Consider the following 27,883-nt stretch of genomic DNA (forward strand, 5'->3'; position numbering starts at 1 on the left):
TTCGGCTTGTCGTTGCGTTGGCAGTCGCCATCGGAACAGCTTGGTTTTCGTTTTCAGTCATCATCTTTTATGTAAAAGAATGACACAAACAAACGTTTAATACACGTTTTCAAACTGGAGTAAAAATCACGTAGATTTTAATATCCAACAAAACGCCACGAAGGCTTAACTCTCCAAAACGGGAGTACACAAACCACAAAGGTTTTAGTTTGCAGAATAATAAGAATAACACAAGTACAGAAATAAATATTAAATTCCTTAAGATTGTTATTCCCGGTCAATATTGCTGTATTTGTAAATATTAATTCTGCAAAATATAAGTTAACGTAATGAAACAATAATAATAAATTCGAGCCCACTGAATTCACAGTGTTTCCTTAAGGAATTTAATCCCCTCCTAGTACCCAAGGTAATGGATTATTTCCTCCCAGGATAGAACGAATAACACACTGGTGTAGCGGTACTTCAAACCCCAGTGTTTCGGCGAACACAAAGTTCGGTAGCAAATCACACTTACAGTTGCTTTGTTTGAAGTTAAAAACAATGCAGAACGAAGGAGTATATACTCAGAAAAACGTATGGAAGTTCTGAGAGGAAGGAATGCAATGTATAGCCAATTTGTTGAGCGAATTGTATGTTGAGTTGAGTATCTTTCTTCAACATTTGCTGCTCATATATATAGCAGCCAAGAAGGAGTGCAAGACCAAACGTCCACCCTTCATGGTGGAGCAAACATTACATGTTTGTGGAGCAAGCACTTCATGGTGGGAAGACCATTATCCGGCTGCCAAATTATCAATACACGGATTGGAAAATATCCGTTACAAATACGGATAATCTTACGTTAATATTTACTATTAACAAATAAATTTGGTCCAAAAAATTAATCAATCAATCATTTAACCAAATCCGAAGCCGAAGCCGAAGCCGAAGCCGAAGCCGAAGCCGAAGCCGAGCCGAGCGAGCGAGCGACGACGACGGCGCGAGGCTTGCTTTCTTCTTAACTCTTTAAGAGCTACAAGAAGAGCAATTATATATATACCCACCAAAAATGTCTTCCACTTCCAATATGGGACAATGTCTCATTGTTAAGAGGGGGAAACTTAAAATTTTACTCAATTTCATTTTCCCTCCATTTCCCATTCACCCTCATTTTAAGAATATTACATCTTAAAAAATAAAACCTCAACAGTTGAAGGTTAAAGTAGGAAGCAATATCAATGAACTCACAATCACAAGGAAGAAGAAAGGAAGAACATAAAGAGAATAAGCATCCACAATTCCCTAATGACCAATCAAAAGCCTAGCCTTGAGATAGGAAGATAGTAGAACCATTGAACATAAAATTGTTCAAAATCTAGGCTAACTTTATTACACAGTGCACTAAAAGTTAGATGCCCTTGAATTTTCATATAAGACTTTTTTGTCCAATGCAGGATGTCACAGTTGACACCAGAGTTCATCGAAATACTTGAGATTCCAAAATCCAAGAAGCTGAACATCCAGATTAAGAATGACTTTTGAGAAACTTGAGTATCAGCTCATTGACCTGGTCTGATAATTGCTCTTGAACAAAGTGGGAACCTTCTGGCAAGAACACTATTTCCAAATTGGTAGCTAAATGTTTCACATGTCCACTTCTTATATAGTCCTCTATTCCTGGAAATTTCAAGGTGTAGTCCTTCTCCCCCATGATTAGCAGCGCTGGGGCCTTAACTATGTGGTTTGAAATGTTAAACTCTTCATTGAGTGACCTGTGATACAGTAAATTCAGAGGTTTATTTCAAATACTTACCAATAGTACAATGGAAAGAACTGAACATGTAATGTCAAAATTGCCTTTTCGAGGCTTATCTGCAATTTGCATTAAGTCTCTTACCTATAAGGAACCTTTAGAGCAGTTTGAAATCCAGATTTCTCATATAGAGCACCATACGCCGAAAGGTCTTCGTCCGAGAACCAAGGGGGTAGAGGGGTTGATGAGTCCACTAAATCCATTATCTCCTGATCAGGTGCTGCTATTGGTATGTCACTTCTGGATAAGAGGATGTATATGTTGCGCAGAACAATTTTACAATCAAGTCTGCCAAATTCTGCTTCTGCCCTTCCGGGTTCCTGCATTTGAGAAAGGAAGTTACCTAATTGCAAAAACTACATACTTCATATTCAGTTTTTAGCAAAAAGATGACTGTACCTGCCATCTGGAAACATAGAAGCCTTCTGGAAGGGCCTCGAGAAATTTTCGAGGACCTAAAGGTACAAAAGGAGTACCCAGTGTGACGACTCCTATGACTCGTTCGGGGTGTAAGAGAACCAGTATCTGAGCCAGCCTAGCACCAAAATCTTTAGCAACTAGAGTTACCTGTCAGCTAAAGTTGTTAGCGGGAGAATCTAAATAGTAAAAGTATACGATTACAAGGAACTACTTAATAACGACATGAGGATTTCCTATTATTTGGCATAGACATAGCGAATCAAAGTGTCTGACTTGAAACTTCCCACTTTTTGCACTCTTACTGATGATGATCCAAGAAACTTTCAAAGTCCATTCGTGCAAACAGACAGTGGACAATCTTTTAGTCTCAGTTCTCCCTAGATCTGTCCCATTTGCTTTTATGCGTTATCCCAAAATGTCGTCTGCTCTTACTTTTTCAGCCCAAAAACTAAGGTCAATTGAATATCTGTGATCTGCCTATCAGATATACCATTTTCTTATGGAATGATACGATCAGCTAGCTGTAGCTGTATATCAGCTAGGCACAATGCGGGATTTCTGTTGGATCAGAAAGCTTTTGGAGCTAGGACTATAGCATTATGAAACCCACTTTTACTCATCTTAATTACAACTTTATTATACTCTAACACATCATAAAAAATCAAAATATGCCCCTATATATTTCTCAACAAAATAATACAATTCCTACTTCCAGACTTCCGGTATTCTCGTAATAATCGTTATTAATACTGGAAAAACAAATGGGAAGGATGAGGGTATAGAATGATCAAATATTTAGCACCAATAGGTTAAAAATAAAAAAAAATTGTATCAACCCCTAGCCGTGTTAGTTTAGTAAGAAACTTATCCAATGCCATCTAAAGTGAGAGTATATGATAAAGGCAGCCCGGTGCACCAAACTCCCGCTATGTGCGGAGTCCGGGGAATGGCCGGACCACAAGGGTCTATTGTATGCAACCTTACACTGCATTTCTGCAAGAGATTGTTTCCACGGCTCGAACCAAATTAAGAGTATATGGTATTTACTCTAATATAAGTTTAACCAAATTACAAAGATAAAATGAGCATCTTTAAGTCAACTAGTAAACACGGCTCAAATCCAAAGTTCCACCAGATGCATTTGCAATATAAGATAAGAAAACAATAATTATAATCAAGGAGTGTAAAAATGAGTCTCAGATCAAATATAGTAATGGAACTACAAAAGTACTGACTTTAGAAATGCCAAGAGCATCAAGTAGAGCAACCAAGTCATTAACGAAGTCAGAGAATGTGGTCTTCTCGGGTTCGGGTGACGGGTCGGATAGTCCATAACCTCTGTAATCGGGTGCAATGGCTCTGAAACCAGCATTAGCCACAGCAACCATCTGGTGCCTCCACGAATACCATATCTCAGGGAAACCATGCAAGAACAACACCACTGGTTTTGACCCATTTCCAATCTCAGCTATATGGAGCTTTAGCTCATTCACTTCCACGAATTTGTGCTCTATTTGATCCATCTCTGATCTCTTTGTGTGTTGACTTTCACTTTCACTTTCACTCTTTCTCACTCTTCTTTTTTGGGAAAGAATAAAAAACGTATATTTGGGATTTTAAACTACTTCATAATCCAGATAAATGGTCAGAGGAAATAGAGAGACTCTTGCTAACCACTATCAATAATAAATGTCGTGTTCTTATTCATGCTACATATTAATTAAACGTCTTCCTAATTTATTTAACACAGCATTAGCATAAGACATAAATAAATAATAAAGTGACAGACAATTTCTTGAAACACTACTAAAAAATAGGAATTAGCGAAGAACAAGTTATGTAGCGAAACAGAAAAATTCGTTGTTGATGGATTAACGACATATTATCAAGAGATTTTATTAGCTACGAGCGATTTAACGATAGATTAGTAAAAAGAGTACAAATTCATGCAAATCCAACAAAAAGTAGAGGGTGCATTGGTATAAAAAATCCTATAGGCGATATTATTTAGTTGACACTAAATTTTAGATATTTCCCAAGAGTCTTCTCAGGAAAATGATTTTGGTCATACTAAATACACCTAAAAAAGCATAAATATCAAATCATTACCAGATAATAGTTGAATTAATTCGATTGGCCATCTAGTCACTAATCCCGCTATATGTCTCGTGAAATTCTTGTCCTAATGATAATTATTACGTATAATTATTTTGGAGTTTATCGCTCAAATAATCATTAATTAATAAAAACTGCGTAAAGGAAGATTTTTGTCACAAAAAACTACTTTGTTATTGCTATTTCACTCGCAAAAGTCATCTTAGCCAGAAGTTGATATTTTGGTATCATTTAATGACATGGAAACACACTGATAACTACATGATTAAAAATAATATACACTAGTTATGCATAAAATATGATTATTTTTTGTATATTAATATTTAATATAAAATATATATATTTATCGACCATTATTTTAGACGTGAATTTCCCAATTTTAAACCTTTTAAAAATATTCTGAACTTGAGCCCAAGCCCAACAAATGGACCCTAAATCCAAATCCGAACCGCTAACTGCCTTCGCAACCATTTTCTGGTCTGCGCCCTAATTTGTTCCTTCTCATCTCCCTCCGGCGAACTTCTCCACGTTCTCGTCATAATCCGGCTGTATCGAATTGTATGTCTCTATTTTTTTTCCCTCTCTCACTCAATCCCTTAGTTGTTATCCTTTCTGTTATTTACTTTGCAATTATTTTAGTGTTAAATTTTGGCTTGATTGAGCAGAAATTTAGAATTTTTGAATGATTAATAGAGTTGAATGGATCTGAATCGGTAGTTACCTGTTTGGTTCATCAGCATAGTTTATTTGCCTGTGCTTTTTGTATTCTGTATCCAGCTTTAGGGTTTCAATTGGGTGGTTTTGACTTATAAATTAATATTCCCTTGTCAATCTGCTAATAATTGTGTTTATTGGTTTCATTTTGGGCAAATTATTGAAATATTAACTAAAAGTTTGCTTCTTTCCCGTGGTTTTTGAAGTTGTTGTTATTTGCCAAGTAGCTGAGTGGAATAGAAGATCATGGAAGAAGAGTTAACTGATTTGCTCTTGGAGGCTGCTGGTAGAACGAATACGGGCGGAAGGAACCGCCCGCCTCCATCGTCTAGAAGGCATCACAAGAGTTCATATTCTGACGATGGAAGTGATTCCAGGGACGATGATTCTGATGATGATCGTGGGTATTCGAATAGAAAGCTTTCGGGTTCACAAGTTCCTCTCAAGAAGAGATTGGACCCTCCGGAAAGAGATGATGATCGTAGCAGTCATGGAGAAGGTGACGATGATGGAGATGGTTATGGGGATGAGCGCGATAGTGATGATGATTCTATTGGCAGTGATCTTTACAAGGACGAAGAAGACAGGCAAAAGCTTGCTCAGATGACGGAACTGGATAGAGAAATGATATTGACTGATCGTGCATCGAAGAAATCTGACAGGAGTCTGCAGGAAAAAATTTCTGGAAAAATTAAGAATAGGAGCCAACCCAGAAAACCAAGTTCACCCCCTTCACATTCACGTGGCATGCGCTCATCGACAAGAGCTTTGGACAGGGCAGCTGATAGAGATGATGCATTGAATGAGATACGAGCAAAACGAGCAAGACAGCAGGATCCGGAGGGTAACTGGAAACTGAGGGATGCAGGTCGAAAAGGTTCTGGAGGCAGGGGTTATTCACCAGTCAAACGTAGAAGCTTTACAGCTGCAGCCCTAGGTAGTAGTCCTACCAGGGGGGAAAGTGATTCACGCAGTAACGAGGGAGATTCATCAGGCGATGATGGAATGGATGACAGTGATGATGACAAATCACCAGAGTCACAGTTGCCAACGTTTGAGGATATAAAAGAAATCACCATTCGGCGGTCAAAACTGGCGAAATGGTTTATGGAGCCCTTCTTTGATGAGTTAATTGTGGGTTGTTTTGTAAGAGTTGGCATTGGGAGGTCAAGGTCTGGTCCTATCTATAGGCTCTGTATTGTCCGCAATGTTGATGCCACAGATCCTAATCGACAGTACAAGCTAGAAAATAAAACCACATTCAAATTTCTAAATCTTGTTTGGGGAAATGATAGCTCTGCCGCTAGGTGGCAGATGGCTATGGTTTCAGACTCTCCTCCTCTAAGGGATGAGTTTGATCAGTGGGTAAAGGAAGTAGAACGAAGTGGTGGTCGTATGCCCAGTAAACAAGATGTGTTGGAAAAAAAAGAGGCCATACAGAAGTCTAACACATTCGTTTACTCTGCTGACACTGTAAAGCAGATGTTGCAACAGAAAAAATCTGCAACATGGAGGCCACTCAATGTAGCTGCTGAGAAGGATCGTTTGAGAAGGGAGATGGAAGTGGCCAAAATGAAGAATGATGAGGCAGAGGTTGAGAAAATTAAGGCAAGACTGCAGGAACTGGAGGCTAGCAGGAAGGCCCAAGAGAAAGATGACAAGGCCCGCAGGCTGGCTGAGATGAACCGAAAGAATAGGGTCGAGAATTTCAAGAATGCATCAGAACTCAGACCAGTGAATCAACTGTTAAAAGCTGGTGAGGCTGGGTATGATCCCTTCTCGAGAAGGTGGACTAGGTCTACGAATTATTTTGCAAAAAGTGCTAATGAAGCAGCAGAAGGTGCATCAAATGGTGAAGCTGCTGCTGCATTGGCAGTTGTAGATAATAATGGGGCTGGTGGTATTGCCGACGGAGGAATGGAAGCTACAGCAGCAGCCTTGCAGGCTGCAGCAGGTGCTGGAAAGTTGGTGGATACTATTGCTCCGGTTGATCTAGGAACAGAATCAAATACGCTACATGATTTCGATCTGCCTATCTCATTGGCTGTGCTTCAGAAGTTCGGAGGGCCTCAAGGATCCCAAGCAGGATTTATGGCTCGAAAACAGAGGATAGAAGCAACTGTTGGATGTAGAGTTCCTGAGAATGATGGGAGAAGACATGCTCTAACTTTAAGTGTCAGTGACTACAAGAGAAGGAGAGGGCTCCTTTGAGATGTACTGCTGTTACCACTTCCAATCTGTTTCTTCTAGATATGAGCTGTTCTATGCTTTTGTTATTAAGCCAAATGGAGTGTCCTTCCCTTTGCATTGGTGTTACTGGGGATTTATTTACAAACTGTGAAACTAGAGTGCACTTTTTACTGTTATATCAAGTATTTTGAAATGTTTCTTGGCTTTGTGCATTGCAAAGACACTCTGGTAGCTACCAGGAGCCTTTTAAGCTTTACTGAGAACATCACTATTATCCTTCAAATATTTCGAGCATTTTTCTACCGAAAACTAAGATAATGGAACTTTATGTTAAGGAGAACATGGGTCAATTTTTGGCTAGTGGAGAAGATGATATGAATAAAGGAATTTTGGCATCCATGGAGCAAATTGGAGTTGGTTGCATCCAGAGATTCTTTGCATAATCTGTGCATGATTGGAAATGGAATCAGCATTAGAGTTTGAGAAATTGGACGAAGAATGCATTGGTGTCACTTGTTTTTTCTTCTCTAATTTACCCAAAAAGTACAAGAAAAATACTCGTTTTATTCGTGAATTTGTTTTCCAGATTTGTGCATTTCCGTCAAGCAAAAATGGCAATCAATTTGGACCGTTAAAACTCGAAACGAATATCAAAATTCCTTGTAGCTAATATTTTGCTTCACCTCTAATGAAATTCCACGACAAAAAAACATATACACGTGGTGTTTACACCAGATTACATGAATTTATCATGGTAAAGGGTAGAAAATGAATATATTAATTAATCATCCTTTTAATAAAATGGAATTTTATGCTTTTTCTATCAACTTAAACAATCAGTTATTGTTTTGTTAAAAGATATATTTATATTCTTAAAGAGTTGAATTTGACATTTCGTGAGTCATTTGACGAATTTATTAGAAGATGAATATGTTACACCTTTTAGAATGATCTTTTTGGCGAACAACATACGTGTATAAGCTCATTTTCTATATCGGACATATTTCCTACTTTATTTTCCATCAAATCATCAACTAGATCACAGAAATCGTAATTCTTGTTATAAAATAAAGACTATAAAAGTAAATAAATTGAAAACAAGTATAGAGGGAGATTGATATTTTATTCATGAATTGAAAACTCCTCTATTTATAGAAGAAAGGAAGCAGTTGCGAGGCTTTTCAGGAAGCAGCTGCAAGGCTTTTCTTGAGCTGCTTGTAAGTTGTCTGCATGAGCTGCTTGCAACCTGCCTGTTAAATAAGAAGTTGCTGCAAATCATTTCATTGAGTTGCTTGCAACCTGCCTGCATCAGCTGCTTGTAAGTTGTCTGCATGAGCTGCTTGTAACCTGCCTGTTTAATAAGAAGCTGCTGCAAATCATTTCATTGAGTTGCTTGCAATCTGCCTGCATCAGCTGCTTGTAGATAAATTTCAACAGAGTACTAAATGAAAATCTTCTTCAGGAAGATTATCTATAGCGGAGTAATGAATGGACATCCATAATATAATATTTTCATAACACTCCCCCTTGGATGTTCATTAAAAGATAATGTGCCTCGTTAAAACCTTACTAGGACAAAACCCTAAAAATCCTAGTGAAGGAAAAAGAGTACACATATTTAGTAATACGCATTGCTAGCTGCCTCATTAAAAACCTTATAAGGAAAACCCGTAGGAAAAAAACCTTAGTAAGGAAAAAAAGAGTACATCGCATATTTTACTCCCCTGATGAAAACCTTGTTTTAAATATTTAAGTCTCCGCATTCCAATCTTGTATACCATCTTCTCAAAAGTTGAAGTTGGTAAAGATTTAGTGAATAAATCTGTCGGATTGTCACTTAAACGGATTTGTTGCACATCAATATCACCATTTTTCTGAAGATCGTGTGTGTAGAATAATTTTGGTGAAATGTGCTTCGTTCTATCTCCTTTTATAAATTCTCCCTTCAATTGGGCTATGCATGCAACATTGTCTTCGTATAAAATTGTGGGTCTTTTCTCACATTCCAAACCATATTTTTCTCGAATGAAATGAATCACTGATCTCAACCATACCCATTCCCTACTTGCTTCATGAATAGCGATTATCTCAGCATGATTTAGAGAAGTAGCAACAATAAATTGATTTGTGGAGTGCCATGATATGATAGTATCTCAACATGTAAACACGTACCCGATTTGTGATCGAGCTTTATGGGTATCAGATAAATGGCCTGCATATGCATAACCAACAAGATCTGCACTACCTTTGTTAGCATAAAACAAATTCATATCAAGAGTTCCCTTTAAATATCGCAATATATGCTTAATCCCATTCCAATGTCTCCGTGTAGGAGAAGAGTTATATCTTGCTAGTAAATTAACAGAAAATGCTATGTCAGGCCTTGTAGCATTAGCAAGATACATAAGTGCACCAATTACACTGAGATAGGGTGTTTCAGGACCAAGGAGTTCCTCATCCTCTTCTGGAGGTCGGAACGGGTCTTTATTCACTTCAAGTGATCGAACAATCATTGGTGTACTCAATGGGTACGTTTTGTCCGTGTAAAAGCGTTTTAAGACCCTTTATGTATAGGTAGATTGATGGATAAAGATCTCGTCTGCTAAATGTTGAATTTGCAGACTAAGACAAAGTTTTGTCTTTCCAAGATTTTTCATCTCAAATTCTTTCTTAAGATATTCAATTGCCTTTTGAGCTCTTCTGGAGTTCCAACAAGATTTATGTTATCAACATAAACAGCAAGTATAACAAATTCTGATGCCATTTTCTTTATAAAAATACATGGACAAATAACATCATTTATGTAACCTTCTTTCAACAAATATTCACTAAGGCGATTATACCACATACGCCTAGATTGCTTTAAACCGTACAAAGATCTTTGTAATCTGATTGAATACATTTTCCGAGATTTTGAATTTGCTTCAGGCATTTAAAATCCTTCAGGGATCTTCATATAGAATTAATCAAATGAGTCATATAGGTTATGACTTACATTTAAATGACATGACATCTTCAGGTGTCTGGACTACAAGTCTGATCCTCACAATCTTTTACAATATTGTGCACTATATTGTATCAAATATATCGTCGACGATCATTTCGTATCAGTTCACAAGCGACATAACTTGTTGAGATCTCATCACTTTTTTTATTTTCAGGTACCTGAACTTCTTCTGGAGTTTCATGAAATGTTATGTCGTGGGCTCTTCCAGAGCTCATTTCCTCCTTATTATGATCATTTGCTTCTATTCTTTTCAAGGATTGTTACCTTTGGAACCGATTGGTCTACCACGCTTCATGCGTACAGTAAATTTTATCCTTCAGGAATTTTAATTTTAATAGGAGCATTTGCAGCTGAAATATGATATTTAATTTTGGATCAGCAAATGCTTTTGGCATTTGACTTGAATTATCTTCTAAGCGAGGATCATATTAATGATAATTCGATTCATATAGCATATTTTTCAGTTGTTTTATTCCATCCCCCAAATGTTAGAAAAACTAACTCATATGCCCAATCTTCTTTGGGAAACATATCTTTGTGCATTGTGGTAGAGAAATTAATCATATACCACACATCAAAAGTTATTAGATAGTAAACATATTTGGTTTCTGATCCTAAACCAATTGTGAGGGGATGACTTATCATATTTTGTTGGTCTGATGCATACAAGTGCTGCTGTATGTAATTTAGAAAATCTTAGACCAACACATGAGGCTTTGTTCTTATAAGCAATAGTTTAGCTATTAATAGGAAGTATTCAATGCTAAACTAGCTTGGATATAAACCAGTATCATCAAGATGAACTATCTTGATTTCATAATCTGAAAATTATGCTCTTAATTGAGAAAGACAATTTCAAATGACAAACTGCAGGTTGACAATAAACATACATATAACCATCTTATATATGTATCTATAAGTGGTTCACATGATAGGTGAATAGGTCCATATTCACCTTTTATATATTCCAGAATTCGGGGATTTTAGTCCCAACTTTAGCTCGTATAATCAAGTTATTTTGAGAACAAGCAATACAAGAGAATTCTTGAAGAATCTTCTAGTTCTTCAGTATATGCTTATCTGAATTCTCAAATAGCTCATTTAAAAATGGCAGATGAAAACTTCAAGTTTGTCATGCCATGTGCTATCTCTAAGTAAACTTTTGGTTTACTATGGCATAAACTTTTGCATCATTAAACTTCTGATTTACTGAGGCTACTTTTGTATCAGTAAATTTCTGATTTACTGTGATTGCTTTTGCATTAGTAAACTTTTGGTATACTGTGATACATGATATAGTACAAATTTGAAGAATAATGCGGGTAACTTCTCACATACATATTTACCCCATATGATTGTAGAAATATGAAGATTTTCAATCTTTCAATCATTTGTAGTCTCAGTATGATAGTCATTTGTATTAGTAAACTTCGATTTATCATAACATATGTTTTGACCACAATAATGACAAATAAGCTCTTCGGGAGCCTTCCATTTATTGTCCACAATCAAATATTATTCAGACACTACTTGTGTCATGTGTCTTCTAGACAAACTGTTAGCTCTTCGGGAGCTTTTGTTGTACTACCAAATATTGCCCAGACACTTCTGGTGTCATGGGAGAAAATCATAATCAAATGAACAATATAAAGCTAATTCTAAATTTATAAATGACGAAAATTAAGAATTTTAATATTTCTACCACTAACTTTGTGACAAATATCTCCTTCAAGGAGAAATATCATTATCATCTGAATATTTTGTATTAATGCGGCAATCACATAGTCATTGCATCTTTTAAGGAAAGATACACGAGTTGTTATTTCCTTCGGGGAACTCAATAACTAACCATAATATATTAATGTGGTTGTAGTAGAAATCATTCTACAAGAATGCTTTTGCCTTAGAATGATACTTAATAAAAATATCCAAGATGTTTTACGTACAACAGGTACGTGCGACAATGATCTTTATGCCACAAAAATAATATTTATATCCTCTATTATTCTACCTCTTCAGGAGGTGAATTGTGGTATTTTTTTCATTCACTCCAGGGAATGAAAATGTACTTCAAAAATAACTTTAAATAATTCATTATTTTATTTAAGCACAGAAAGACACTGCTTCAAAATATTTTCCTACTTCAGGAGGAAATTTCAATTGTGCTACTTCTTCAGGAGTAAATTTTAAATATGAAATATTGAGTATATGTTCTCTCAATCATATTAACTCTTTTGGAGGTGAATTGTAATATATTTACAACAAGAGCGCGTTCATATTTACGACTTTATTAATATTATCACATTCACTTCAGGGAATTGATTAATATTGATCAAAAATTCTCATCCTTCAGGAAATCGAACATAATTATCTGAACGCGCATTAATCACATCAAATTGTGATGCTTCAACCTCTTTTAAAATATTTACTACTTCAGGAACAAATCGAGGCGTCTATATAATATAGAGAATATTTCTCTAGCTTATCTTTAATTGTAACCATAGAAAGCCTAAATTATCACTTCTGGTGGTCATAGGCATATACCACTTCTGGTGGTTAACAAAATTTAGTTACAATGAGATATACGAAATATAACCACTTCTGGTGGTTGTATATTTCTTGCAAACTCTGCCGGAGTTTAAGTGGATCTAACAGTGTTATCCACTTTGTAATCCTTTATTAAGATAATAAGGATGAAAACAAACACCAAAATAGATACTGTATACGTAACATATAACCAAGCAAGCGATGATAAAGATATTAAAATATAAGCAAAAGGCTCAAATTAAATTGCACAAATTTAGCCACTCCATATGTAAGTGATATCTACATCACTACTGCCAAGAAGAAAAACTCACCACCTCAAGGATATAATCTGTCTTATGATGCTCGGAATGAACAAGATCTGACCACGGACATAAGAGTGTCACCTTACATCGGAGATGAATACTGAAATAGAAATTAAATTCGATGTAAGTGCTCAAAATGGCAGTGTCTCGTGCTGATAACGTGTTATAAAATAAAGATTATAAAAGTAAATAAACTGAAGGCAAATATAGAGGGAGATTGATATTTTATTCAACTTTCAAAGTTATTTTCATAATGAACTGAAAACTCCTCTATTTATAGAAGAAAGGAAGCAGATGCGAGGCTTTTCAGGAAGCAGCTGGAAGGCTTTTCTTAAGCTGCTTGTAAGCTGTCTGCATGAGCTGCTTGCAACCTGCCTGTTTAATAAGAAGCTGTTGTAAATCATTTCATTGAGTTGCTTGCAACTTGCCTGCATCAGCTGCTTGTAAATTGTCTGCATGAGCTGCTTGCAACCTGCCTGTTGTTATTATTCTGTATTGCTATAATAAACAATTAAACTTTCTGGAAAAAGAAAATAGAAAGTTAGTAATACTTGTTTAACGAAATAGATTCTGAAAAACAAGAAAACAGTATAGGAATAAATCGAGCCCACTGAATACACAGTGTGTCCTTAAGGAAATTATTCCCCTCAAGTACCCGAGGTGCTGGAATATATCCTCCCAGGATAGAACGATTTAACTCACCAGTGTATATGTACCAAAACTCTGATGAACTGCGAACCACTCAATGGTCGTAAAACACACTGGAAAATATTGTGCAGAAGAAGAAGAAGAAGAAGAAGAAGAAGAAGAAGAAGAAGAAGAAGAAGAAGAAGAAGAAGAATCAGCTCAGAAAATTTTGTAAGGAAAGATTCTGGGATTCAAACTCTATTTATAGAGTTGATGGCAATGTTTCTGAAAAGGTTTGCAACCTTTCAGAAACAGCCATGGCTGTTGAAAAGAGGTGTTTGAAATATTACGGAAAAAATATATTTAAAATAATTCGAAAAAGAAAACGGGCCTAACCGAACCGGGTCGCGGGTCATGGGTTATTCCGGATTGAATTTTTCGTTAATTATTTAATTAATTAATTAAATAATTGAAAGAAATTTTGTCCAAAAAGATTAATCAATCAATCTTTGACCGAAACCGAAGCCCGAGCCGAGCGAGCGACGACGGCGCGAGGCTTGCCTTTTTCTTAACTCTTTAAGAGCTAGAAGAAGAGCAATTATATATATACCCATCAAAAGCCTTTTCTTCCTCCGATATGGGACAATGTCCCTTTCCCAAGGAAACTCAAATATTTCATTTTCCCTCCATTTCTCATTCACCCTCTTTAAACTACACAAGCTTAAAATCCCAACACCTGTTTAATAAGAAGTTGGTACAAATCATTTCATTGAGTTGCTTGCAACCTGCCTGCATCAGCTGCTTGTAGATAAATTTCAACAGAGTACTAAATGAAAATCTTCTTCAGAAAAATTATCTATAGCGGAGTAATGAATAAACATCCACAATATAATATTTTCATAACAATTCCAAGTATTTGCATCTTTCTTTTAAATTTTCTTTTGACGGTTTTCTAGGATCCAATGGTACCACACTTTTTATATATTACAAGTAGGTCAAAGAGTAAACAGATCATGGAAATAATTGTAGCAATAAATTGCTAATCAGGCAGTTAAATCATAATCATGTTGTTACCTTAATAGTCAAATCATAAGGTATTTTATTTCGTATATCTTCCAGATGAATGTCGATTTTTGTTAGGTGAAGTATTAAAGAATCATAACATTATCCTAAAGTCACTTTTTTTTTTTTTTATGGTTACGTAAAAGTCATTTAACCTTGTGTTCATTATCCAAAAGTCACTTTTTTTTTCTTATGTTACACAAAAATTATTTTATTATGATGTAGTTATCACAATAGTCACTTTGACCAAATTTTGTAAAACTTTTACCTAAAAAGTCTATTATGCCCTTGGCATTATTAATCCTCCCATTATGTGGAGTAATACCTTATATATTATATACTATATAATATATTTTTACTTATGGTTAAAATAAGTTTAATTATTTTATTTATTATTTTATAATATATCCGTATATTTAATTTTGTCATGGCACTCAATTTGCTTAATCATATTCGAACATGAACATATATTGAAATATAAAAACGACAATTTAGTTAACAAATGATATATTTCAAACATAATATTTATTTGAAATAATAAAAACAGATTTAATTAACAAATGATAGTTTTTCATAGTCAGTAAAACTTTAAAAAAAATTCAAATATATTTGTGTTTAATATTAAGTATTTTAAAGCTTTTATCTGTTAATATTATTTTTTTTTTAAAAGTGTTAATTTGATGTGTCAGTGTGCTAAATATGGGTATTTCGTTTATTTGATTAACGAATATGACTTGACTGATAAATCTGTGAGCTTTAATTTTATAATTTTTGTTAAAAATATTTTATTAGGTATGGTTAAGAATGTTGACTTGAGATTTATTCACAGTAATGTTACTAACAAATTTAATACTACTACCTCTATATCTTGAAAATTAACGTTTAGAAAAAACTAAATGTCGAATACATTATAAAAATAATAAATAAAATAATATTAAATTATGTTAATTATAAGTAAAATACCTAGGTAAAAATATATTATACAGTATATAATACATAAGGTATTACATAAATAGGGGAATTTATAATGTCAAGGGTATAATAGACTTTTTAGGTGAATATTTTATAAAATTTGATCAATATAACTATTGTAATAACTAGAGCATAGTAAAATAATTTTTGTGAAACAAAAAAAAAAATGACTTTTGGGTAATGAACACAAAATTGAATAACAATCCATAAAAGTTACTCAATTTTTTGTGTTCAGATGAGTTTGCTTTTATTTTCAAAGTCAGAGCTAATGTCTTTTCTTAACCCAATGTATACCATCAAAATAGCTACCAACTTTAGTTAGATTGAAATTTCTTTCATTCAGTTGCTCCTCCTTATTTTGTTCTAAATCAATTTGACCATTCATAGACGTAGAGTGACAGTGTTAAATTTCTAAACAGTATAGCAAACACATTTACTAGAAAAGTTTGTTACAAACAAGTGACTTTACTAGTAAGTTGATTTCTACCACCAAGGTTGTGCCATGGATGGTCGGGATCCTTCTACTCTGAATCAGGTCTCAAATTGATTTGAGGATGGGAATGAAGAACTTTTTGTTACGAAATACTTATCGTATTAGTGAGTCTATCCATGTAAATCTGAATTAATTGAGCCATTGAGTTATGAATATCGTATGCCTAAAGAAAAACAATTCACTTATTTCTTGGTTTTTCTCCGTGGGTTAGTAAACCGTTGGCGTTTGGTTATTTCTCTCGATCCTCAAATTAGTATGGCATTTGGCCTTGAGTTCATATTATTGAAGTCTATAATAAATTGATTGTGGCAAAACAAATATGAATTTTATATGATGAGTGTGCATTATATCGTGTGCCAAATTTAGGCAAACAAGCTCCTCTATTTGCTGAGTCGTTAGGCAATCAACTAAAAAAAAAAAGTAAAAAAGCAGAAGTAGATCGGAGTTGGTTTAATTACAAGTCTTTTACTTATATATTATTTTTTATGTTTTACTAAATTTGTCCAAGTTGTTATGATGTGATTATCAGAGTCGTTTCTTGTCACTGTTGGTGACGCGAGTAAGTAATAACTAATATATAGAACAATTATTGAGGAAAGGTTTAATTCCTTGTACACATTTCTATATGCTAAAAATACGTATCAAACAAATTTCCAACAATATCGTTACACGGACACTATAAATACAATATTGTCGTTAAACTGAATGGAATGGTTTTTAATTACTAGAACTACTTATTTCATTTTTATTTTGATCGTAAATTGAGAATTTACATTTGAAATTTCATCATTGATATAAAGGATGGAATCCAAGGGCGTAGCCAAATAATGAATAAAGTGTATAAAAATTATGAAATATCTAAGGTAAAATACTAAACAGGGTTATTTGGTACTTGTATAAGTGGAGATAACAAATAGTACTAATTAGTACCTAATAGCATAGCGGATCACTTTATTTTCGATGTGTCCAACTAAATCCATTATTTTTCATAAACTATTATTCAATTCTCTTTTCCTTTCTTCTTTCTTGTATTTTTGAATGTAGATCGTTATTTTCCCTCTTTAATCTAGATAGTTGTAAATCATGTTCCTTAGTGTTTGAGAATACGTAACGTTATTTCTCTACTCTCTATTTGTAATTCTTGTCTTGCATATAGTCTCTTTTTTCATTGTTATAGTTTGCGAAAATATAATTTTATCATTCAATCGTTGTAAAATAATATTTATACTCGAAATTAGTTGTTATGTCAACAGGGATGATTTTTTTTTGGGTCAAACAATAAAATGCAATTAATTATGGATTAACTGGGGAAACTGATTAACCATGATTTATTAAATACACAACTTCACCATCCACTGGCCAATAATAATAATAAACAACGAAGGATACTAAATTAAATGTTATTAGTAGATTACAATTTCATCCTATTTCTTGTGAATTTTTTAGCAATATAAATTTCTAATTGGAACTTATAGTGAGGTAGGTAAACAAAAAGTAATATATGTCACAAGAAGATTTTATTTTGTTTCGAAGAAATAAAGGCACCAATTTCCTTTCAATGAATCTAATTTGTAATTTTCGGTAAGTAAACACCTATATTATGATAATTTATAAGGTGATATTTTCTAATGAAATGTTGGATAGTTCAATCATTTAAACTGTCCACCGGACCACCATATCTTCCTTCCTAAAGGGAAACAAGAAAAAAAAAAAAGTAAGATGAGGAACGAAAATTTTTTTTTTTTTTTTTTTCCCATAAGGAATATGATATATTGAATTTATATTGAAATATAAACTAGGCTTTACTGGCCTCACGTACAAAACATTTCATCAGCATAATTATTAACTAGGCTTTTATTTTTTGATGAAACAATGTAGTACTCCATCCGTCACAATTTATGTGAAGGTGTTTGACTAGAGACGACGTTTAAGAAATAAAGAAAAACTTTTAAAATTTGTGATCTAAAACAAACCGTAAAAATTTGTGTGGTTAAAAATTATCTCATTAAAGATAAAAGTAAAAAATTAAAGTTAAATTATTACTAAATATGTAAAAGTATTACTACTCTTTTTGGAACTTACTAAAAAGAAAATGTTTCACGTGAAAACATATTTTCTCGAGGAAAAAGCTCTCTAAATCAATAATAGCTATCTTAACGATTTGCCGTTCATTTGAAACGTTTTAAATATGTCTATGCTTTTTTTAGAAAAAGGGCATTATTATTACTGGATCCATCTTCCTGGTAAGATCGACCTATCAATTATGAAAAGTGAGAACAGTTACTGTTTTCTAATTTGGGTTTTCACATGGGACATTTCGAGTTTCTGTCAACAGTTCTGGGTCTTTATAGGTATTGATATTGTGAAAATATAAAGAATCTGCATTTTAATAAACAATTTACTTAACGAAAACCCAGTATCCAGCACATTAGATCCTGTTAAAGAGCGTTTTATTCCAATGTAAAATTTTTTGGTGTAAATCGGATTTAATCGCGCTCTAATGCAGGTATCAAACACTAGTGCAGGCGAGAAACTAAAAGAGAAAAATTCTGTTATCATTTGAAATGTTGAAGAGGGAGAAGTTCCAATATTTGCTTCGACAGTTCATTAGATACACAATAATGGTTACACAAAATACTCTTGAGAATATGTTTCTAGCACAAGACATTCACATGGAAAACAGTTAACAAACTGTTCCATATGATGTCACAATCAAAGAAAACCTTCCAAGATTATGCTAACCAAAGTTGAATCTCACCACACAAAACACAAACAAAGCATATGAGAGAAGGTTTAGGGCACAAAGGTGAATTTAGGATATAAATTTGACGATTTTAATATTTAAGATTCTTAGCACGGCACTCACTATACTTTTAAAATTATAATGATTTTTTACGTGTTTATGTTGCGCGTTATAATGTCAAAATCTTGTACAATGTCTGTTACTCATGAAAACATACGATGACAACATTGGGACAAGAGTGTATAATGTTTGGCTATAATTTCATATTTTTAGTGCATTACTTACCTTACATTGACAAGGTGGGTTGCTCTGATGGTAAGCACCCTCCACTTCCAACCAAGAGGTTGTGAGTTCAAGTCACCCCAAGAGCAAGGTGGGGAGTTCTTGGAGGGAAGGATGCCGATGGTCTATTGGAAACAGTCTCTCTACCCCAGGGTAGGGGTAAGGTCTGCGTACACACTACCCTCCCCAGACCTCACTAGTGAGATTATACTGGGTTGTTGTTGTTGTACTTACCTTACATTTTGATGCTCTAATGCTAAATTGTATTATATTTATGCTTAATTGAGTTTATTTTATATGTAGATACTTTGAAGATAAAATTAAGGAGCAAAGTAAATATTTTAATGTGTAATTTATACACTACAAATGTGGGATCATTAATTATGTGATTATGAAGAGCATTAAGTAGAGAAAATTGAAGACAATTGCAGACAAAGAAAGAAAAAGCAAAGAAACTTGAAAGCAAAAGTTAGGCGGAAACGTTACTGGATTTACCGCATGGACCTGCATTACGGGATTTGTCCTATTTCGCCTGCGACTTGATTATTTCGGTCCTATACGGTCCCAACTCGTATGAAAGGGGTCCTAAACCTATTTTGGAGAAGGAAGACATTTTTTTAAGTAACTTTTGACCAAAGGAGAGCACATAGCCGCCGTGGAGGCCGGGTTTCATCTTTCTTCTGCCAAAGTTAGTAATTATATTTCTCTGTATGATTTGTTGTTTGGCTACCATGTCTATGTGGAGCTAAATTTCACGTTCTAGGGTTGTGGTTCTTTCATGGCTATTGTTATTTGGATATTGATTTTGGTTTCTTGATTATCATATTGGTTTATTTATTTAGGCTTACGTTTAATTATTTGATTGCTTGATCACCAATTGAATACTACTTACGAATATAGGGTTAAACTCGAAAGTAAGAATTCTAGATTGCATATAGGATTGAGTAGAGCAAGTTCTTGAACCTGGGCGTCGGGGAATGGATTCGCGATTAGGATAGACATATACCTAATTACCTTGCTTGGTTGATGTACATGAATTATAAATGTGTTCTTGTTGATTCTAACTCCATAGACATATAGGCGTTATGTTAGCTTGAATAAGCGAGTAAGAATTCGACAGATTCTTATGAGCAATATTAACCTTGTCAACCAATAAGCTAGATAAATTAGTTAGTCAATTCAATTGAAGAATACAATAGGAATGCTAGATAGCCCATAAGGCCATAACCCTGGATCGTTTTCATTACATTGATGACATAAAAATTTGTTCTTCCTTTGTTCAGAGTTCGTTATTTATTTTATTTTTAATTTAATTACTTTAGCATCATAATTTCTAGGTTTAATCCTTGTTTAGATAATTAGGATAGTCTGATCTAGTTAATAGTTGATAACAAGTCCTCGTGGGTTCGACATTCGACTTCTAATCACTTTATTACTTGACGATCGCATATATTTGCGTATGTGTTTGGCCGCAACGGTATCCGATAGTGAGATTACTTATTGTGCGTCACATAGAACTACATGAGCTATGCAACAAGGGGATCTCCCTTGCTCTTTTTAATACTCTTGTGTGCTTGTTAAGACTTACAAAAGAAATTTTGTTATGAATATATTATATTATGGATGTTCATTTAGTACTCCGTTGTAAATAATCTTCCTGAAGAAGTTTATCCATATGAGACTCCGCCATAAATATATTTATTTATTTAGTACTCTATTGGAAATAAGCCTCCTGAAGAAGCTTATCCTTTCGGTACTCCGTTATGGATAAATATTACCCATGATAGAAGATTATCTATATCTGGCACAACAGTTTAGAGCAGCAGCTTACACAGCAGCTTGTAGCAGCAGCTTACAAGCAGCTTACATAGCAGCTTACAGTAGCAGCTTCCTTTCTTCTATAAGTAGAGGAGAATTCAGTTCATTATGTATATAAGTTTGAAGTTTGAATAATATATCAGTTTCTCTCTATACTTGTCTTTACTTTACAGACTTTATTTTATAACACGTTATCAGCACGAGACTCTGCCATCTCGAGCAAATACTTTGAAAGTATCAGAGGTACGAACTTTCTTTTTCTAAATAATGTCAAATCTTTCTAAACTTGAGTTTGTAGTCCTGGATATATCGGGCAAAAGCTACATGTCTTGGGTGCTTGATGCCGAAATTCATCTTGATGCGATGGGTCTGGCAAACACCATCAAAGATAAAAATCAGGCATCAAACCAAGACCGTGCCAAAGCAATGATATTCCTACGCCATCACCTTGATGAGGGCCTAAAAACGGAATATCTTACTGTTAAAGATCCAGTCATACTGTGGAGTAATTTGAAAGATAGATATGACCACCTGAAGATGGTTGTTCTTCCACAGGCATGTTATGATTGGACTCATCTAAAGCTACAAGATTTTAAATCTATCAGTGAGTATAATTCTGCTATGTTCAGAATTATTTCCCAATTGAAACTATGTGGTGATAATATTACTGATCATGATATGTTGGAGAAAACTTTCACCACTTTTCATGCCTCGAATATGCTCCTGCAGCAGCAATATCGAGAGATGGGATTCAAAAAGTATTCTGAACTTATCTCACATCTTCTTGTAGCCGAGCAACATAATAGGCTATTAATGAAAAACCATGAAAGCCGACCTACTGGTTCTTGTCCATTCCCTGAAGTGAATGAGACGAACTTCTACCAAGCTAAACGTGGAAGAGGACGTGGCCCCAGTCGTGGTCATGGCCGTGGTCGGGGAGAAAACTCTAATCGTGGTAATAATAATGCACCAAAGAACCCTCCTCACCACCAGCAGTGGAAAAGAAAGGAACAAAAGCATGAAGCGGTGCAAGCAGCAAAGCCAGAAAATGCATGCTATAGATGTGGAGGAAAAGGGCACTGGTCACGTACATGTCGTACGCCAAAGCACCTGGTTGAGCTATATCAAGCTTCCCTGAAGAAGACAGAGAAAAATGCTGAAGCAAATTTTATTTCTGAAGATAATTTAGACTTCATGCATTTGGATGTAGCTGGTTACTTTGCACTCCCAGAAGGAGAAACAAGTCATGTGATCGGTAGTGAATCTGTAGAGATGTAAATATTTTAATTTCTATTATTTGTAGTAGATAGTATAGTTATGTAATTGTTGTACATAAATAAAAGTTATAATGTTTACTATCATAGTTATTTTGTTTATGTCATTTTGAAGAATATGGATAATCCTCAAATTATGTTTGGATCAAAGACCAATCATGAAGATATTTGTGTAGTTGATAGTGGAACAACTCATGCGATATTCAAAGATCAGAAATACTTTTCTTATTTGCATAAGGAAAAAGCAAATGTTTCTACAATTTTTGGTAATATAAGTTTGATTGAAGGCTCCGGAAGAGCTATTGTATTTCTGTCTAAGGGAACAAAACTTATTATCGATAATGCATTGTACTCCTCCAAGTCCCGAAGAAACTTGTTGAGTTTTATAGATATCCGCCGAAATGGGTATCATGTTGAGACAATAGATGAAATGAATGTGGAATATCTTTGTATTACAATGAATATTTCTGGCCAGAAATGCATTGTAGAAAAGTTACCAACTTTATCTTCTGGCTTATATTATTCAAAGATTAGTACAATTGAAGCACACTCTATCGTAAACCAGAAGTTTACTGATTCAAATACTTTTGTGCTTTAGCATGGCCGTTTGGGTCATCCTGGATCAATAATGATGAGACGAATTACTGAAAATTCGAGTGGGCATCCATTAAAGAACCTGAAGATTCTTACAAATAATGAATTCTCTTGTGATGCTTGTTATCAAGGCAAAATGATCACTAGACCATCACCAATGAAGGTTGGCATTGAGTCCCCTACCTTCTTAGAATGTATACATGGGAATATATGTGGACCTATTCACCCACCAAGTGGGTTGTTTAGATATTTTATGGTCCTAATAGATGCATCTTCAAGATGGTCTCATGTGTGCCTATTATCATCTCGCAACCTGGCGTTTGCAAAGTTATTAGCCCAAATAATTCGATTAAGGACACAATTCCCAGATTATCCTATAAAGGCTATTCGCCTTGATAATGCTGGAGAATTCTCATCTCAAGCTTTTGATGATTACTGTCTATCAGTTGGGATAAAAGTTGAACATACGGTAGCTTATGTTCATACTCAAAATGGCCTTGCAGAGTCATTTATTAAACGACTGCAATTGATAGCAAGACCACTATTTATAAAAACAAAATTGCCCACTACTGTTTGGGGCCATGCTATCTTACACGCAGTGTCACTTATCCGTCTCAGACCAACACATTATAATAAATATTCTCCGTCACAATTAGTTTTTGGTCATGAACCAAATATTGCCCATCTACGAATTTTTGGATGTGCTGTATATGTGCCAGTAGCACCACCACAGCGCAGTAAGATGGGCCCCCAAAGAAGGTTAGGAATATATATTGGGTTTGAATCACCCTCTATTATTCTCTATCTTGAACCATTGACGGGAGATTTATTTACTGCTCGATTTGCAGATTGTCAATTTGATGAAACAAATTTCCCACAATTAGGGGGAGAGAAAAAAGAAATCAAAAGAGAAATTGTGTGAAAAGTTTCATCATTATCTCACTTTGATCCACGTACCCCTATATGTAATCAGGAGGTCCAGAAGATCATCCATTTACAGAATATAGCAAATCAAATGCCAGACGCATTTACTGATTTGAAAAGAATAACTAAGTCACATATCTCTGCAGAGAATGTACCTATCCGAATTGATGTCCCAGTAGGACCAACTATTAGCATGAGAGGTAGTGAACCTAAAGCACGCCTGAAGCGTGGTAGGCCTATGGGTTCTAAGGATCGAAATCCTAGAAAAAGAAAATTGACAAATGATCAAAATGATATTATGAAGGGATCTCCTGTAGAGACCCAAGATCTGATTAGTTATGAGATTCCTGAAGAAATCAATAAACCTGAGACTCAAGTGAGCGATGGGATTAATTTAAATCGATCTGAAATAGTGGTGGATAATATTTTTGCATATAATGTTGCACTTAACATTATGCAAGATAGTGAGGATTTTGAACCCCGATCTGTCGAAGAATGTCAACAAAGATCTGATTGGCCAAAATGGCAAGGGGCAATTCAATCAGAATTGAACGCACTTGCTAAAAGAGAGGTCTTTGGACCAGTAGTCCAAACACCTGCTGGTATAAAACCAGTTGGTCATAAATGGGTTTTTGTGCGAAAAAGGAATGAGCAAAATGAAGTTGAAAGATACAAGGCTCGCCTTGTCGCACAAGGATTCTCACAACGACCTGGAGTCGATTATGAAGAAACATATTCACCCGTTATGGATGCCATAACATTTCGATATCTCATCAGTTTAGCCTTACGTGAAAGGCTTGAAATACATCTAATGGATGTGGTTACAGCTTATCTGTACGGGTCACTTGATAATGAAATTTACCTAAAAATCCCTGAAGGATTTAAAATGCCTAAGGCATATTCAAAATCTCGAAAAATGTACTCAATCAGATTACAAAGATCTTTGTACGGTTTAAAGTAATCTGGGCGCATGTGGTATAATTGTCTCAGTGAATATTTGCTGAAAGAGGGTTACATAAATGATATTATTTGTCCATGTATTTTTATAAAGAAAATGGCTTCAGAATTTGTTATACTTGCTGTTTATGTTTATGACATAAATCTTGTTGGAACTTTAGAAGAGCTCCAAAAGGCAACTGAATATCTTAAGAAAGAATTTGAGATGAAAGATCTCGGGAAGACAAAACTTTGTCTTGGTCTGCAAATTGAACATTTAGCAGACGGGATCTTTATCCATCAATCTGCCTATACAGAAAGGGTCTTAAAACGCTTTTACATGGACAAAGCGCACCCATTGAGTACACCAATGGTTGTTCGATCACTTGAAGTGAATAAGGACCCGTTCCGACCTCCAGAAGAGGATGAGGAACTCATGGGTCCTGAAACACCCTATCTCAGTGCAATTTGTGCACTTATGTATCTTGCTAATGCTACAAGGCCTGACATAGTATTTTCTATTAATTTACTAGCAAGATATAGCTCTTCTCCTACACGGAGACATTGGAATGGGATTAAGCATATATTGCGATATTTAAAGGGAACTCTTGATATGAGTTTATTTTATGCTAACAAAGATAGTGCAGATCTTATTGGTTATGCAGATGCAGGTTATTTATCTGATCCCCATAAAGCTAGATCTCAAACCGGGTACGTGTTTACATGTGGAGGTACTATCATATCATGGCGCTTCACAAAATAATCTATTGTTGCTACTTCTTCAAATCATGCTGAAATAATAGCTATTCATGAAGCAAGTAGGGAATGCGTATGGTTGAGATCAATAATTCATTTTATTCGAGAAAAATGTGGTTTGGAATGTGAGAAAAGACCCACAATTTTATACGAAGACAATGATGCATGCATAGCCCAATTGAAGGGATGATTTATAAAAGGAGATAGAACGAAGCACATTTCACTAAAATTATTCTACACACACGATCTTCAGAAAAATGATGACACTGATGTGCAACAAATCCGTTCAAGTGACAATCCGACAGATTTATTCACCAAATCTTTACCAACTTCAACTTTTGAGAAGATGGTATACAAGATTGGAATGCGGAGACTTAAATATTTGAAACAAAGTTTTCATCAGGGGGAGTAAAATACGCGATGTACTCTTTTTTCCTTATTAAGATTTTTTCCCACAGGGTTTTCCTTATAAGGTTTTTAATGAGGCAGTTAGCAATGCGTATTACTAAATATGTGTACTCTTTTTCCTTCACTAGAATTTTTTCTACTGGGTTTTTCCTAGTAAGGTTTTAACGAGGCACATTATCTTTTAAAGAACATCCAAGGGGGAGTGTTATGAATATATTATATTATGGATGTTCATTTAGTACTCCGTTGTAAATAAGCTTCCTGAATAAGTTTATCTATATGAGACTCCGCCAAAAATATGTTTATCTATTTAGTACTCTATTGGAAATAAGCCTCCTGAAGAAGCTTATTCTTTCGGTACTCCGTTATGGATAAATATTACCCATGATAGAAGATTATCTATATCTGGCACAGCAGCTTACAGTAGCAGCTTGCAGTAGCAGCTTACACAGCAGCTTCCTTTCTTCTATAAATAGAGGAGAATTCAGTTCATTATGTACATAAATTTGAAGTTTGAATAATATATCAGTTTCTCTCTATACTTGTCTTTACTTTACGGTCTTTATTTTATAACAAATTTTACTTTTTAAACCACATTATTGGTAGTTATATCCCAAACAGGTTTAATACCATTATCACTTTGGCGGGAAGAGTCAAAACTGCAAATTGCTCTTGCTTTGACCAAAAGAGTAAAGGAAATTAACTTTTCAGATATTCATTGGAAAATGCAGTCCGCAATAGCTGAAAAGAAAACCAAAAGAAATTGCTCATTCTATTTAGGAAATTTTGCTTTATTATAAATAAATATCCTTTTAAAATATTATTTTCTATAGCTACCTCTTAATTTTTATAACAAAATATGTATTTATGATCACTTCCTACCGTTAAGCCATTAAATATGCTATGTAATATTTTTCTCTTTCCTACTTTATGTTCTTTCTCTCACAAGATCACCGTATAGTATCCAACTTATCTCTCCATGATCTCTCTCTCCACTATCTCTCTCACCCAACGCCAGTCTCTTCCCCATTTTATATCCACGATTCTCCACTGATTCATCTCAATTGTCTCTCTCAATTTTCAATATTTTTTGCTCCAAAAAGTTGTGGTAAGTGTTAAAGTTGTTAGATTTTTGCTGGTACTGTGCTTCTTCTGTTTCTCTTTACTAATTTTTTTATAAATAATCACCATTATTATGCTTTCACCAGAAAACTCGAAATTTCATCTCCAATGGTTGATTCAACAACTCATAAGAGGGTTACCCGAGGTATATCCACCAAAACACTCAATTTCGAAGGGAAATCTTTCGATTTGCAAATCACTCAAGCGGAACATGTATTTGCAAGTTCAACAGCAAATACATACAACAGAATACAATTGGCTTGAGAATACATATGAAAACACTTAGTTGGAATACATAACAAAAACTAGAACAACTAGTGTATTTTAAAACGTTGTTGAATGAAATAAAATACATCTAAATACATTTAAATACAACAGTCAAAAGTCACTATAATAAGTATAATTGAGTTTGTTGAGTTATATTAGGAGTCTATCATGTTAATTGATTCACTTACCATTTTTAAATAACCGGAGAGACCTTTTTTTCGCAGATTTTCGTTACTTTATTCATGAATACAACTCGCGAATATATATGAATACAATCTATGTTAGCTGGACTTCCCTATTTTCCGCCAAGTTTTGCTACTGTATTTATGAATACAGTAACTTGAATACATCGAATACACTCTATAATAACTGAAAAGATAGTTATAGAAAATAATTAAATAAATGATAGCCATAGGAAATTAATAGCCACAAAACAATAGTGGTTTTTGAAAAGCATGACAAGGGAAATAAGCCAGTAAGGAGCCGATGCTACGGGTGGCATGTGGGCCGGGCCC

At 34.6% G+C, this 27,883-nt stretch overlaps 2 protein-coding genes across 2 annotated transcripts; one reads left to right on the forward strand and one right to left on the reverse strand.

Annotated features, from left to right (window-relative positions):
- Nucleotides 1-1,232: 1,232 nt before the first annotated feature.
- LOC104114324 (uncharacterized) lies at nucleotides 1,233-3,860 on the reverse strand. Its single transcript, XM_009624741.4, has 4 exons — nucleotides 3,451-3,860; nucleotides 2,195-2,362; nucleotides 1,880-2,115; nucleotides 1,233-1,754 (listed from the first exon to the last, which is right to left on the reverse strand). Exons 1-4 carry the CDS (start codon nucleotides 3,736-3,738, stop codon nucleotides 1,508-1,510), a joined length of 939 nt encoding a protein of 312 aa, XP_009623036.1. The 5' UTR covers nucleotides 3,739-3,860; the 3' UTR covers nucleotides 1,233-1,507.
- An 897-nt stretch (nucleotides 3,861-4,757) lies between these two features.
- Nucleotides 4,758-7,440, forward strand: LOC104114326 (protein RTF1 homolog). Its single transcript, XM_009624742.4, has 2 exons — nucleotides 4,758-4,888; nucleotides 5,251-7,440. Exon 2 carries the CDS (start codon nucleotides 5,291-5,293, stop codon nucleotides 7,253-7,255), a length of 1,965 nt encoding a protein of 654 aa, XP_009623037.1. The 5' UTR covers nucleotides 4,758-4,888; nucleotides 5,251-5,290; the 3' UTR covers nucleotides 7,256-7,440.
- The last annotated feature ends 20,443 nt before the right edge of the window (nucleotides 7,441-27,883 follow it).

This window comes from Nicotiana tomentosiformis, chromosome 2 (genome assembly GCF_000390325.3).
Source record: "Nicotiana tomentosiformis chromosome 2, ASM39032v3, whole genome shotgun sequence".
NCBI lineage: Eukaryota > Viridiplantae > Streptophyta > Magnoliopsida > Solanales > Solanaceae > Nicotiana > Nicotiana tomentosiformis.